Source organism: Lathamus discolor, chromosome 2 (genome assembly GCF_037157495.1).
Source record: "Lathamus discolor isolate bLatDis1 chromosome 2, bLatDis1.hap1, whole genome shotgun sequence".
In the NCBI taxonomy this organism is placed as follows: Eukaryota; Metazoa; Chordata; class Aves; order Psittaciformes; family Psittacidae; genus Lathamus; species Lathamus discolor.
In genome coordinates this window covers 14,558,501-14,572,679 of record NC_088885.1, presented here as the reverse complement: position 1 = coordinate 14,572,679, position 14,179 = coordinate 14,558,501, and the positions used below count along the sequence as shown (strand labels likewise).

General features: G+C 41.9%; 1 protein-coding gene across 4 annotated transcripts in view; it reads left to right on the top strand.

Annotated features, from left to right (window-relative positions):
• Positions 1 to 37: 37 nt before the first annotated feature.
• The window catches only part of AVL9 (AVL9 cell migration associated), a 38,625-nt gene continuing 24,483 nt past the window's right edge, over positions 38 to 14,179 (top strand). For 3 of the 4 annotated variants that reach the window (XM_065665836.1, XM_065665837.1, XM_065665835.1), the window contains exons 1-2: positions 38 to 244; positions 13,092 to 13,212. In XM_065665836.1, coding sequence (XP_065521908.1) covers positions 179 to 244; positions 13,092 to 13,212 — 187 coding nt within the window. In that variant the 5' untranslated portion in view covers positions 38 to 178. The remainder of the gene's footprint in view (positions 245 to 13,091; positions 13,213 to 14,179) is intronic. The other variant, XM_065665838.1, reaches the window with a different exon arrangement.

Genomic DNA, 14,179 nt, shown 5'->3' with positions numbered 1-14,179 from the left:
CCGAAGCTAAACCCCGCCTGGCAACGGGGCGGAGGGAGGGAGGTGGTGCCGGTCGCGGCTGGGCGCTGCGGAAGCACCGGCGGTCGGGGCTGTGTCCCTGTCGGACCCTGGGCGGCAGGAGGCGGAGCGAGAGCTCGTGCAGGGTGGCATCCTCCGGAGCGGCCATCGCCGGGGCTCCATGGAGAACCGGGGCCCGGTGCTGCACATCGTGGTGGTGGGGTTCCACCACAAGAAGGGCTGCCAGGTGAGGCGGCGCGGTACCCGTCGTCTGCCTCTTCCGCTCTCTCTCCCTGCCTTGCTCTGCCCTCAGCCCGCGGCGGGGCGGCCCGGCTGGGGCCCGCGGGCAGGCTGGAGCTACTGCGGGAGGGGCGCGTCCGATGGGGCCAGGGAAGGGGGGAGCTGCGCTTTACCTCAGGGCGGGCCGGAGCCGGCGAGGCGCCGCTGAGCGCCGTAGGGCTGCGGCCTCCCCCGGGCTGGGCCGGGGGCTCCCTCAGCCGCGGGGCCATGACTCAGCCCGCCCCGGGCGGTGGTTAATGTTTGCTGGGCTGCGTACGTGACCGCTCCCGGTGCTGCGCCCGTGGCTGCTGTGGGTCGGGCGTTCAGGCTGAGAGTTAAGAGGAAAGCAGATTTGTTACCTGCCTCCTGCTCCTGCCGGACTACTCTCTCACAGGTACAGCTTGTGCACACGCAGCCTGGTGGCCCCAAGGGACGGGGCTACCCGTGATTTAAGTTTCGAGTGTCCGCTCCCTTCTTGCATAAGTGCTTGGCTGCTTCCTGTAGCCTGTAAGGTAGAATAAGTTTATGTTGTGTATTTCGTAGCTGTGTCATGCTCGGCTTATTTTAACCCTTAGAACAGGAGATGCTGTTACCCAGCTGGTCTGCACGCACAGTTGCTTTGCTGTGGCAAGACAAGATAGATGTAATGATGGCCTTGCAGTGAGTCGTTGTCCTTGGAATATCCTTAGTGTTTACAAAAAAATTGACAAAACAGTAATGAATGCCACGGTGATGGCTATACAAGAATAGGTCTGACACAAACACGTTTCATACAAGGTAGCAAAGAGTTAAATTGATCTTTGTTAATGCTTAAGGAAACAAAACAAGCACAGCATGGTAATGTGTAAAACCATTCTTCATACCAACAGAGGCAGAAGCAGAAGTGCAATAACTCATTGTAGGTATTCTTCTATCTCTTTTTCTGAAAGATCTGCAAGGTTTTGGCATGCATCATTTCTCCTCAGGGTGTTTAGGGGCTGTTCACATGTGGATGTTCGCAGGATCTTCCTGCGAAGTGATCAGATTATCTGGGTTGCAAGGTTTGCGGTATATATCTGTCACTTTTTGGTCAAAGACTGTGAGATGTTAGTTGGTTATCAGTAGGAGGAAGAGCAGTTTGTTGTTCACCTCTTGGAAAAGACATAGGTTGGAGATAAAAGCAGAGATCACTTTTGTTGCTTCTGGTCTTCTGCAGCCTGTATTTTTTTCCTTATAATGTTATAGAGTGTGGATGCAATGAAGAAAACACACACAAAACCCCCAGTGAATTTTATGTAGTAGCAGTGAATTTTATCTTGCTGCCTGTAAAATGTTTGTAGAGGTATGTTTTCAGGTGTTGTCAGACATGGGGTCGGAATACCTCTGAACCATATCCTTCTGTAAGTTTCTTAAGAAATGGAGAAGTTGGAAATGAAGGCAGTTGGGGAATGGGTTAAGGTAGCTGTGTTGCAGGGAGAACTACAGGAATAGAAGGTCAGTTGGTAGAACCACAAACAGCCAGGCTTCCTGAGGGAAATCTAACCAGAAATCTAATTTCAAATGTATTCGACTTCTGACTTAGCAGATTTGTTACTGAACTGTAGCCTCCTAAAAGAACTGGAGGCAGGGAGCTGCACAGCTATAGGCTAATGAGTTTGACATCAGTAGCACATGAGTCTCTAGAGAATTGATGAAGGAAATAATTAATTAACAACATGAAACTAAGTAGACTGAGTCCTAAGGGCATTCACTGGAGATGGATCATGCCTGACTTACCTGCATCTTTTGCAAGAACAAGTGATTTACTTTCTCTGTAGAGGAAAGAGAGAACCTTGAATCTGCCTGCAACTTGCAAACAGATCACACAGCACTGAGAAAAATCTTTTTTCCTAAGGTGGAGATAATGGGGAATTAGCACAGGAGCTGGTACCTGAATAAGGAATAGTATGAAGGTGAGGAAGAAGCAGCATATTGTGTCAGAATAAGAGCTGCTGGTCTGAGAGGTGCTTGCAAAGGATGTTTATCAAGACTGAATTTGGGCCCACATATATGGTACTGGCATTGTGTATACAGTGAAATCTGAACTATGGTGAGCAAACTTGAGGAATCAGTGTTACAAAGCAAGACCGGAATGTTGTGGAAGAGCTGGATGATAAGGAATGGTGGAATGATAGAGATGGGGGTGCATTACAGAGGCATGCAATAGGAGTCAATAATAACAGTACAGGCTTGGGAATTAACATGAGAACACCTGTGGAAGAGCAAAGTGAGACCACGTATGATGAAGGCCAAGTTCCCAAAGTGGTGTCGTTTTGGGGGTGAGAGTGGCAGCAAATGTAGTCCTATAATGTAATAGTATTTTTATTGATGCATAAAAATTGTGATCAACCTTTCACAAAAATGGATTTGGATTCTGTCACTTCCAGGAATAGATGAGATAGTCCTTCAGCAGTCTGTTTTCAAGGAGAACGTAGAAGAGCTTGTCTAACTAGGCTAACAAAATGGATTTTGAGGCTTTCAGTTGTCTTCATCTGAGGACTACTAAGCTGCCTCTGTGACTATGGGAAGATTCTTCCCTTTTCCTGTCCTACCTCTTCAAAGCTGGAAGATAGAGGCAGTTATGTGTTGAGCTGAAATGGGGAACTGAGATGACCAAAAAACAAACCTTGTTTTGGGTTGGTTTTGAGGTGGTTGGTTCACAGGATCTGTTTGCTGGGTGGACATCAGCAAAAGACAACTGCAGGGGCACAGACAGACTAGTAGGGGAGGTGGAAAAGTGTCTCTTGAAAGTGGCAGCCTAGGGCTTCTCTTTTTGATTGTCATGTGTCATAATGGCCTTTGAAATATTCATTGAACAACTGCATTAAATGGAATTGGATTCCAGGAGACTGTTGGAAAGTAAAATATAAGGAAGAAAAACCAACCGTTTAATCTAAAGGCAGTGCTGGCACAGGAACAAATGGATATGAACCGTCTGTGGACACGCTGCAGATGGCAAGCGAGAAACCACTAAGTGCAGAAAAGCAAAGCTCCAAAGTAGCTTTTAAAGTTTCAAAGCAGCAATTCAGGGTGAATTTGGAGAGCTTAAGTTGGAGATATCATACAGCTAACCTGCCTGTTGTAAGAGGAGTTTACCTGGTTTGCCTGAGAAGGCTCCTTTTGGGTTCTGTGTTTCCATTTCTCTTTTCTCAAAGAGTCTTCCTAATGAATGCATGTGGAGTGAGATACTTGGATGGATTTTTTGATTCTTGGTGTTTTCACTAGATGACTTTCCCTCTGAAGCTGTAGTATGGAAGAAGGGGGAGAGAAATATATATGTGCTGTAAAGCTGATGTGTACAGAGGTGTGTAACTTGAAACTGAGCTCTGACATTATGGATTCTCTGGAATTGCTGTTGGTAATGGAGGTAATTGAATTCTATGCATTCTGTGTATTTCTGGCTTGAGGCTGATGTGTGAAGTGTACAGGTCTTCCTGTTGATTATCTTTCCGTATAAGAATCATTTATAGAGAAAAACTTTTATGTGCAGTTTGGAAATGTACAGGAACATACTTTTCTTGCATAGACTTGGAAAACGATCCACATGCATTTGTTTACAGATGAGAAGGAGTCAGGGAATTGCTTTGTCTCCTTCCAAGGCCCCACTGTTGGACTGTGGGTCTTTTTGCTGGGTGAAGTAGAATTAGGCTTGACTTTGTTTAGAATTAAGAGATGTCTAAGGAATGAGCGAGTTCACTTTGCTCTTTTTATCAACTCTTTTGAGAACTGCCTACGTTTCCAGGTTTCCTGTGCTCTCGACTGTAGCACTTGCCTCCAAGAGGGAAATTCTGAGGTTGCTCTCTTCACAGCATTCCATAGGCAGCCTTCTGGAGGCATCTCTCTCTTCTTTTGTTAAGGGGAACACTTCCAGCTTGTTCCAGTCCCTGTTTGTTTGCTGTTGTTCTCCTAAGACTCTGTTTTACTGGAGAATTACTTTTTTTTTCACTTCTTGGTCTTTGTCAACCCAGTAGTTGATGTGATGGTTAGATGTGCTTGATGCTCTTAATCATGTAAGTGAAGTAGATGCCTTGTTGTTTTTAAAGTCCTTGTTCCTCTGTTTTGGGGAGTACAGTAGGCAGGTATTAAGCAATAGGTAATCTCCTCTAGTGATTAAATGAGATGTTGTTAAAAAGAGCAACAGAAACACAAATTAACTTGGAAAGGAACTGGGCTGAAATCAAGCTGAAGTGCTTGTTCTTCCTCTATTGACAATAACATTCAAACATTAGCTCAATTCCTTTTGTTTTCTTCCCTGTTTGTAATATTATTTAAGCACTTCAAAGGGCCATTATGACCATGGAATCTCTAGGTGAAGTTAATCCTAGCATAGATTGAGTATCAAAGATTACCCTGTTGTCTAAAATATGTGGGTTTGCTTATATTCAACAGGTTAAAACTTTGAAAGAAGCTTTTAGCTTTTATTAGAAAGGCTATTCAAATTAGCATGGGATGCTAAGAGTTTTAAATCCACAGTGTATTGCTGAGTACACCTGTAGTTGCTATCTCACATTCCTGTAAACAGCGCAACAGATTCTGATTTCTCATGTAGGATTAATGGTATGTTCTGTTCTTTGCATGTCTCTTTAATCCACTTATTTAGTGTTTTTTATTCATTGTTCAAGTGAAACTTACAGGGGTTGTGGATTTCTGTTTGGATTTTTTGTTTCTTTGTTTGGTTGTTCAAGCTGTAAGAGCTATGCTTTGATAATCTTGCAGGTGCTTTCCTGAAGTCACAGACAAGAAGTAAAGCATTTCTTTGAAGGATCGTATACTGGATACTTTCTCCATAGTTGCCCTGATGTGTGAATTGAGATAGAGTTCCTAAATACCTGATTGCAGCTACGTGACACTTCATAGTATCATCATAGTCACTCCATAGTCAGTATCATCAGCTTTCATCCTGTAATCTGTCTGTTCTTTATATGTCTCATAATATGTGAGTAGTTATTTAAATATTCTGTACCAGAAATCTTGAGCTTTCTCTTGAATCAATGAATTAATTACAAGTGCATCTAAACATAGGACAAGGGGGAATGGTTTTAAATTGACAGAGGGGAGATTTAGATTAGACATTAGGAAGAAGTTCTTCCCTGTGAGGGTGCTGAGGCACTGGCACAGGGTGCCCAGAGAAGCTGTGGCTGCCCTATCCCTGGCAGTGTTCAAGGCCAGGTTGGATGGGGCTTGGAGCAACCTGGTCCAGTGGAAGGTGTCCCTGCCTGTGGCAGGGGATTGGAACTGGATGAGCTTTAAGGTCCCTTCCAACCCAAACCAGTCTGGGTTCTATGAATACTAAATCAGTAAAAAAACCTTATTTTTGTACCTCTGTGTCACCTTTCATCTACCTATTTCAGAATGCTTTCAAATAGTAACTCGGGCTCTCAACACTTGTAGAGGCAGCAGTGTAATTTACATACACCTATAATAGAGGGAGGTTCAAAGCTGTAAATCACTGAACGAAAGTCACTCCAGTTGGAATAAATTGAAACTTGCTGTTTTAGCTTTGTGTTCCCTGTCCTAATACTGCCTTATTTTGTGTGTCTAATTTTGTTAATCTGTCCCACACCTTACATGTGCTCTTGAGTTACTACATCTAGGCAGGTGTGTTGTTTCTGACAGCACTCTTAGAAAGTTGTGGATACAAGATGTAAAAGCAAGTTCCTTGCCTGCCCTGACATGCTAGAGGACAGGGCATGGGGCTGCTTGCTTTGTTGAGGTTACCTAGAGCATAGTGTGTTCTGTACTTCAAGGTGTTACTGTGTTTGTTGAGCTGGATTTGTCTGTTCTGTGGAGTAAATCTAATGCTGAAGCTTGAAAGGAATGAACATGTTCACTAGCAGCCATTCTGGCACCATCTGGTTTCCCGTGGTAAAGAACCTGAATGCTTCGTGGCTCATAATACAAGGTGATCGCTTGCTTGGACTGCATCAGTTCAGCAACATAGGTATATGAATTACGTACAATGGCTGTTTCTAAACTGACAAGTAAATGTACTTTAAAGTGTGCCTACAGTCCTGGTCCTTCATTTTCCCAGGACAGAGAGGATTCACTGGACCACTTGACAGCTCCCTGCCAGTATGCAGGGGCTTCTTTCCATTGGGAACATGCTGCATGCAGCAGAGCTGAGGAAAGCATGCGCGTCTGAGTCTTGTGTGTGATGAGGTTTGGTTGCTGTCCTGGGGGACAGGAAATGCCGCCAGGCTGTGTAGCTGGGTGTATCCATTAAGAACCAATGGGAGCAGCAGGTTGTGGGGTGAAAGAAGGGCTGCTGCTGACCCCAGTCTATACTAATTGCTGTGTTGAGCAGATATTAGTTAGGAGCAGAGTGAAGGATCTCTTGTTTCATTAAGGAAGCTGCCCTGTCTAGTACCTTGTATCTTCTTAAGAGTTCATTCTGTATGAATTCAAGCTTAGTTTCTGTAAGACCATAAAGTCTTATCTTGAGGGCAGAATTCCCTAGCAAGTCCTCTAGGCTGGAATGGTTGCAGTAGCCTTATGTTCCACTTCTGGGAGGAGTGTGTGTGTTTGTGGAGGTTGTCATTGTTTACTTTCTTTGAGGAGAATTATGCAAGCTAAAGTTCCAAGGCACTGGATTTATGGCTGACTTGAACTGCATGACTGCAAAACTGAAGTGTTAAGTAATTGGAAAGAGTGTCTAAATACATCCTAGCATGACTTTGACGGCAAATATGAAGGTTCAGTGTTTCAGGTTATTTTATATTTTAAGGGCCTAAAAGTCAAAACTTTACGAACCTGGTGAGAGTTTTCAGATCAAACTTGAGTGGTTATATTGTGCATCTGCAATACAAATGGTGTCTTAGAACTTGTGTAAGTGGCAGCTTTATAGCTTTAGCAATATGTGAACATGAAGCAGTGTCAGTTTCCGGAACTGGAAAGATAGGAAAGACTCTGCCCTACCTCTTTGTAATACATGGGCTTCTTTCACTGTTAATCTGCATGTATGTAATGGATTTTAAAAGATATTTATAGAAATACGTATCATGCATATTCTGCATCTACATGTTTATATAAATATGCAGGTGTATAATACATAGTTATTGCACAGACAAATATATAATGTATATTTAAAAATCTGTTGTTAGATATATTATTGCATAGGCATTATTGTTACATGGATGGGCTGCTCAGCTTGTAGATGCTGATCTGTTGGCTCTGACGTACAACAATGGGGAAAGCTTGTCATTTAAATCAGATTAAATTGTGATTTCAATAATAAATTGTTCTCCGTGCTGAAAGACCAACAATGTTCTTGGATTTCCAGTTGGCTGCATGCTGCAGTTGTTATGACAATTCAGATAAAATCAGGGGTATGCGGGTTTTCTCTGCGTCTGGCTGTGCCAGGACTAATACATCAAGAAAACTTTTAAAAATCCCTGCTTTGTGTGAGGAGCAAATGCTGATTTACATGAAAGGAGGGGTCAAGGTTTAGGTGTAATTTTAATCTCTTGGGTTTTTTTCAATCACTATTGCTCAATACTCAACATCCTTCTACTTTTCTTTCTTAAATGAGAGCAGAAGAGCTTGTATGCTCAAAATGAAATGTGTTGAAATGGTTTATGAAGGGAAAAGTTTTCCTGAATGGGAATGTAAAAAGTGGGTTTTGCTGATCACCTTTCCTTCCTTTGGACAATTCTTTTACCTGTTTGTGCAGTACAAGCAATGGGAGAGATCATCAAAGCAATTGTTCAGAGAACGGAGTGGGTTCTCTCCCTGTAGATTGGATTTTGCAGTTTACTGAAGGCATCCTTAGTCTTTAACATTCTGAATATTTTCAGGGTTTTTTAGTAGAGATTTGAGTTTAAATCCTCTCTTCATTGAACTGATGGGGAGCCTTACTTGTGTCCACACGGTTTTTTATTTCTAGTCCGAAGAAAAATCTTCTCAAACACCTATAATAAAGAGGAGAGTTGATACTGTGACTGTGCTGAGTAAGAGGGGTTAACTTGTAAGTGGAATAGTTCAAACATGATTGTAGATGGAAGGGGGAGGATGAGGAGTTTATACCGCCTTGCCAGCACATTTTAGATGATTGCTGTTTGGTGCTCACTGAGAATCTTACTGTGGTTACCAACGCTAAACATTTCTAACAGGTAAGGGAAACAACCTTACCTGAGTATGAAGCTCACCAAAAGTTAATGCCAACTTCCTGGGTAATGTCTGAATGTAATACCTTAGGTGGACGTGTTTATATGTATTGGAAATTCCTCTTTTATCAATGCGCTTTAACTTCTCTTCTGGTTGTGTACTTGTAATTTAGAAGAGAATATCAATGTATTGTTTTTAAAGAAAAAACACCATGTTTGTTCCTAAATATAACAGGCAAAATACATTTTTTTCCTTGCCTGCACTTGTCTTTTTTACTTTGAGTTAAAAAATAATAAATGAGTAAAATAATAATAAATGGCTGGTAAATTCCTTCTGGCTGGGAAATCTCCTTAAGGGGAGAGTTTTTTAACTTGTATTTTATTTTTATTTGGCCATCCACAAAGGGTGAAATCCTCTGTGCAGAGCACGGTTATTTATTTGTCCACTAAACTGCAGCACAACATTCTGTATCGATTTTAGTTCGGATATCCATCAAGAGCTATGTGCTCGCCGAACAAGACAATGTGAACAGGCAGAAAGCATTGCCATCAAACCCCTTTGACAGGCATAAGAAATATTTCCAGCAGTAATGAAGATCCCTGATACTGGGAGGAATAAGAACTGAGTGGAGATTCTAGTCCATGTGTTACGTAGCTTATTCTGATGTCTCTGAGTTCAGCTTTGCATTTGAATTTCATTTTGTTGGGGAGTCTTCTTTAATTCACATGAGGGGACAAAAAAACTGCTCTGGCAGTCTGCTCTGAACTTGCATGTATTTCTTTGTTCTTGTTGACTAATGAGCTTTATTAAAAGACTTTATTTCTCATATTTGCACTAATACATCTGTGTATTAATGACAACAGGGAAATTGAAGTGCGTGCTTATGTATGCACATTGTCCTGGTTTCAGGTTATATGTATGTATATATGTAAGGATTTACATAAATCCATTGTATTTAAATAAAAAATTAGCTTCTCTTCATTCTGTGAAGAGGGCGAAAGAGCCCTGAGACAGGTCTCTCTGTAGTCCAATCCCATCCCCCTGTCAAGGTTCGTCTTGGGTTTAAAGTGGAAGATGAGAAATAAAATAGCTTTTATTTTAGGTTGCTTTGACTGGGGACACTGCACATTGTGCACACACAGGCTGAGAGGAGGATTTGACTGAGGCTCCAGCTGTTCAACAAGTCAGAAGTGATAGAACTGAGATTCTGTCTACCCTGTTATTATCACTCTTGTATATGTGCATTTTGCCAAGCTTTTCAAGAGCTGTGGGGTTTGGTTTTTTCAGTGTTTTTGATGGTTGTGGAGTTCTTTTTTAGGCTACTCAGTGTTCTTATCCTTTGGGTTTGAAATAATGTTTTTTAATATGCAGAGTTTGATGCAAGTCTGCAAATTGAGCTGTAGAAATCAAGCAGGGAGCAGTTATGATGAGTTTCATCTGCATTCATTCAGTCAGCTGCAAGTTAGAAGTGTGAGCGAGCTCTCTTCAGAGGCGATGGAAAGAAACAGATCAGATGAATCGTCCTCTGCAGGTGTCTCTTTTCTCTGTCTGCAGAATGCTTAGGAAAAGGAAAGCTGTCTTGGAGATGGTGCTTTTTGACATGTAGGCAGCTGACATGAATCCCACCTGCACTGACTACTTGGCAAGAAGTTTGATTTAAAGAGTTCCCAGTGATTTCATTTCAAAGAGTTAAGTCAGAGGAGGGGTGGAAGGAAGTTCCCCCAAGGCATTGTGTTCTCTCCTTGCTGTTGGATTATCCTTTTTCTTTTTCCTGCTTTGTTACTTCCACGCTTTCAGCCTCCATGGTATGAGGCAGTACTTCTAAAAGCAGTGATCTATTACACTACACAAACATGATTCCTCCTTAGAAACCAGGGTACTTCCTACACGGATACTCTTGGGGAGGAGGAGGAATAGTATATCAGAACATAAATCAGGTCTATCATAAAGTAGATCTGTGAAATATTCTGGTTTAAGCTACTTAAGCGGTCTTAATTCTGCTTTATCTGAGTTTTGTGATATTCTCTCACTTATACACGCAGATGCATACAGAGAGCACATTTTTGAAAGCAGACTGATAAAGAACAAGGTTGTCATTAGTGTCTAATGTCTGCTCAGTTTGTTGAATTTGGAACAGTCGACGCCTGCTGAAGTCCCTGTTGCTGGGATCAGATAGCAGCTGAGGTGCTGACAGCGTATTGTGAGCTGGAACAAAGTAGTTCCTCAGCAAATTTCATGCTGTCAAAAGAACACAGGAGGCCAGATCTTTTGGCTTTATTCTGGGCTTTAAAAAGGGGTATCCTTAGTGAATACATTTTTCTTGCGTAACTTGAGTTGCCCTACCTTTTTTTCCTTTATTGTATCTTCTAATTAATTATTTTGTTTGGAATGCAAAATAAAATTGGAATTCTGTAAGTGCTTGAATGTAGCCTGATATCTTAGATCTTTACTCACCATATTTTACTGTGAGGAATGCTTGAAGGTATTCACTGAACTCTAAGGGACCTGTGGTCTCTGTATTTGCTGGAAAGAACCTCCTGCCATGGGTCATGCTGTGAAATAAAATGCCTAATTCAGGAGGTTAGTGTAGATGTTTCTTGACTATCTGTGTTTTAACACTTAGGAACTGTGTTTTATTTATTGCTAAGGTTACTTCTCCTGCAGGAATCTAGTAATAATTCTGTCAAGTTTTCCTCCAGCCGGTTTGAATCTGGACAGCATTAGACTGTGTAATCCTTTTCTGTATTGCAGATACTTAACATGAAGCTTCTGACGTTTTAGTTTTCTTGTATCTGTGGTTTGAAAAGGATAGCAAGAAGTTCTCTGGATTTGTATTTGTACTAGATGGCAGGCAGTTTCTCTGCTGCTTGGATGGATGCTAATTCCAGTATCTGTTTCTCCTGCGGAAGTCAGATGCTCTTCCCGTTTCCTTAGCATAAGTAGCAGACTGAGGATTCTTGGTAACTAATTGCAAGTCAGGGTCTGGATTCCCTCCCCTTTCCCCCTTCCAGAATTAATCCTTTCTCTATTGCATGTTTTGTTGGTTTGGGTTCTTTTTCTCCCCCCTTGCCTAATTAGTTTTGTGGGTTGCTCAAGTTTTGCTCAGGATTTTTGCCTTTCACCAGACCTTTATTTTTTTTGTGGGTATTTTCCAGAGCTCATTTATAATGCAAGGAATAAGAAAACTTAATAACAGCAAGTAACAAGGCTGATTTCTTGTGGTGGTGTCCTTTGTGCTTTTTTAAGTTGGCAGCAGTTGTAGAAAGAGTGACACCGTGTGTTAAGGTGAAGAATTTAACTTTTCTTGATTTAGTTGCTATTTCATCTTCAGTCCTCTCATCCTTTACCATGTTTGTCTTTTATCATCCATCAAATGTTAAGGTTTTCTGTATGCTTGCTTTGCCGTGCTTTTGTTTTCCATGTGTATATATCTGGAAAATTTCCATGTGTACATATTACACCTCAGTGTTTATAGCTACACATGCTTTGAGAGAAGTTGCAGTGTCTTTAGCTATTTTAACTTGCTGTTCAGTTTCTTTTACTGATAAAGGTGGGTTTAAGTTTTGTTTGGTAATTTAAGAAATACCTAAAGGGGGGCCTACAAGAGAGCTGGAGAGGGATCTTTACAAGGGTTAGAGGGACAGGACAAGGGGGAATGGCTTTAACGTGATAGAAGGGAGTTTTAGATCAGACATTAGGAAGAAGTTCTTCCCTGTGAGGGTGCTGAGGTGCTGGCACATGGTGCCCAGAGAAGCTGTGGCTGCCCCATCCCTGGCAGCGTTCAAGGCCAGGTTGGACGGGGCTTGGAGCAACCTGCTGTAGTGGAAGGTGTCCCTGCCTGTGGCAGGGGATTGGAACTGGATGAGCTTTAAGGTCCCTTCCAACCCAAACCAGTCTGGGACTCCAAATGCACTTCTGGAAAAAAGAGTTTGTGAAAGTGGCTGGAAACCCAATGGGGACTCCATAGAAAAAGAAGATGAAGGATTAGTACTGTGAAGATGCTGATGATGAGAGTCTGTGGTAGACATGCAGTGTAGTGCTAAGAATGGAAAGGTTTTCTGTATTTCTAGGAAAGAGGTAAATGACAACAAAATGAAAGGTGAAGTTGAAAGGCAGGATTTCTTGGGGAAAGGGAGGTACTTTAGGCCAATGTGTAGAGCGCATTGCAGTGAAGGATATAAAAATACTTGCAAACAGTATTTTGCTATTAGCTTAGTTTCTGAGATTATTCAACACTGTTAGGGTAAAATAGAGGCTTGTGTGTGTTAGTGTGTTACCCAGCCATGAGCACTTGCGGGGCTGAGAAGCCTAATCTGATTTCAGGCTATGTGTGACCAGTGATGGCCCCTGCTGAGGTTGCAGGTGCAGCAGTGTGCTGCTGGCTGTGTGTATACAGAAGATATTCAGCTGCTGGGTGATACTTTGTGCTTGAGGACCCGTTTCACATTTCTCTTGAGGAAAAGGTCCTAGTCTGAACAGAAACACTGTACAAGCCAGATCTGATCAGGGCCTGTCAGACCACATGTGAGTCAGTCTGTGTGTGCTTTGGAGTAGGAGATAAAGAATGCTAGTAGGAAATAAAACTTTAATACCGTTGCTAAAACAAAAGATGCTGGGATGAATCATAGACGCTTGTTTGATAAAAGTAATGTATTGCCTCTTTGCCTCCCCTCTGCTTTTGTTTTTTTGTTTAGGTTGAATTTTCCTATCCTCCCCTAAAACCTGCAGAAGGACATGACAGCCAAAGCTTGCCAGAGGAGTGGAAGTACTTGCCATTTCTTGCCTTACCGGATGGGGCTCACAACTATCAGGAAGGTAAGAAGTGAGAGAGGAAGTTGTATCTACTACTGCTACTGCAATCAAAGAAAACATCTTGATATCTGAACAGTTAATTGGTGATTCTTTTAGACTTCCTGAGTTGTTTTTGGTTTAAGCTGCCAAATACATTGGCAAAGATACGTTGCTTCAGACTTTGAAATGAAAGTAGATCATAAAGGTGTACCTCCTGCATCAAGAAATCAGATGTCGACAAAAGCCTACACTTGCGTGTAGTCTAGAGCAAAACAAGGCTCCAGCCCTTTCAGTTCTTTGAACAGGGAATAAACTCTTAAGTAAAACCTAATCCAGTTTTGACGGAAGAATGAAATTCTAACATTCTGCTTTGTAATGTATGTAATCGTCATGTTCTCTACTAATTCAGAGGTTCTTAGAGTAACCTACAGGTCACTCAGTGTCTGTAGAATGGTGTATTTTGAAAACCAGCAAATGTAAAGGGCAGGAACAGAAGCTTTAGTGTATTTGTCAGCAGAATGATTCCTTTCCCATGTACTTACCAGCAAGTTCACTGCAGTTATTTTGTTTCTGTTGCTTAGTATTGCATTTATTTGTTTGACAGCAGTTTGGTTCATCACCATGACATTTATATGCATGTTCAGTTGTTTCATCTGGGGTTTTTTCTCTGCATAGCAGTGAACAAGGAAGTCACTTAAACCAGCAAAATCACAGAAATGCTTTAATACTACTTTTACTAACATTTTTGTGGTGGTGGTTTGTTTTTTTTTTTAACTCTATGTACTTAGCTTCCTAGTTCTCCAGCTTCCAGAGATCTCATTTGGAAGCAAAAAGAAAGTAATATCAAAATAATCCCCTGCCTAGCAGCAAGAAGACTCCAGTCTGGGTCATGATTCAGTAGCTGGATTTCTGTGTTGTTAAATACATAAGGAGAAATAGGCTACATTCAAAGCCGGGAAAGTCACATTCAGCTGCACCTACATGTATTCTT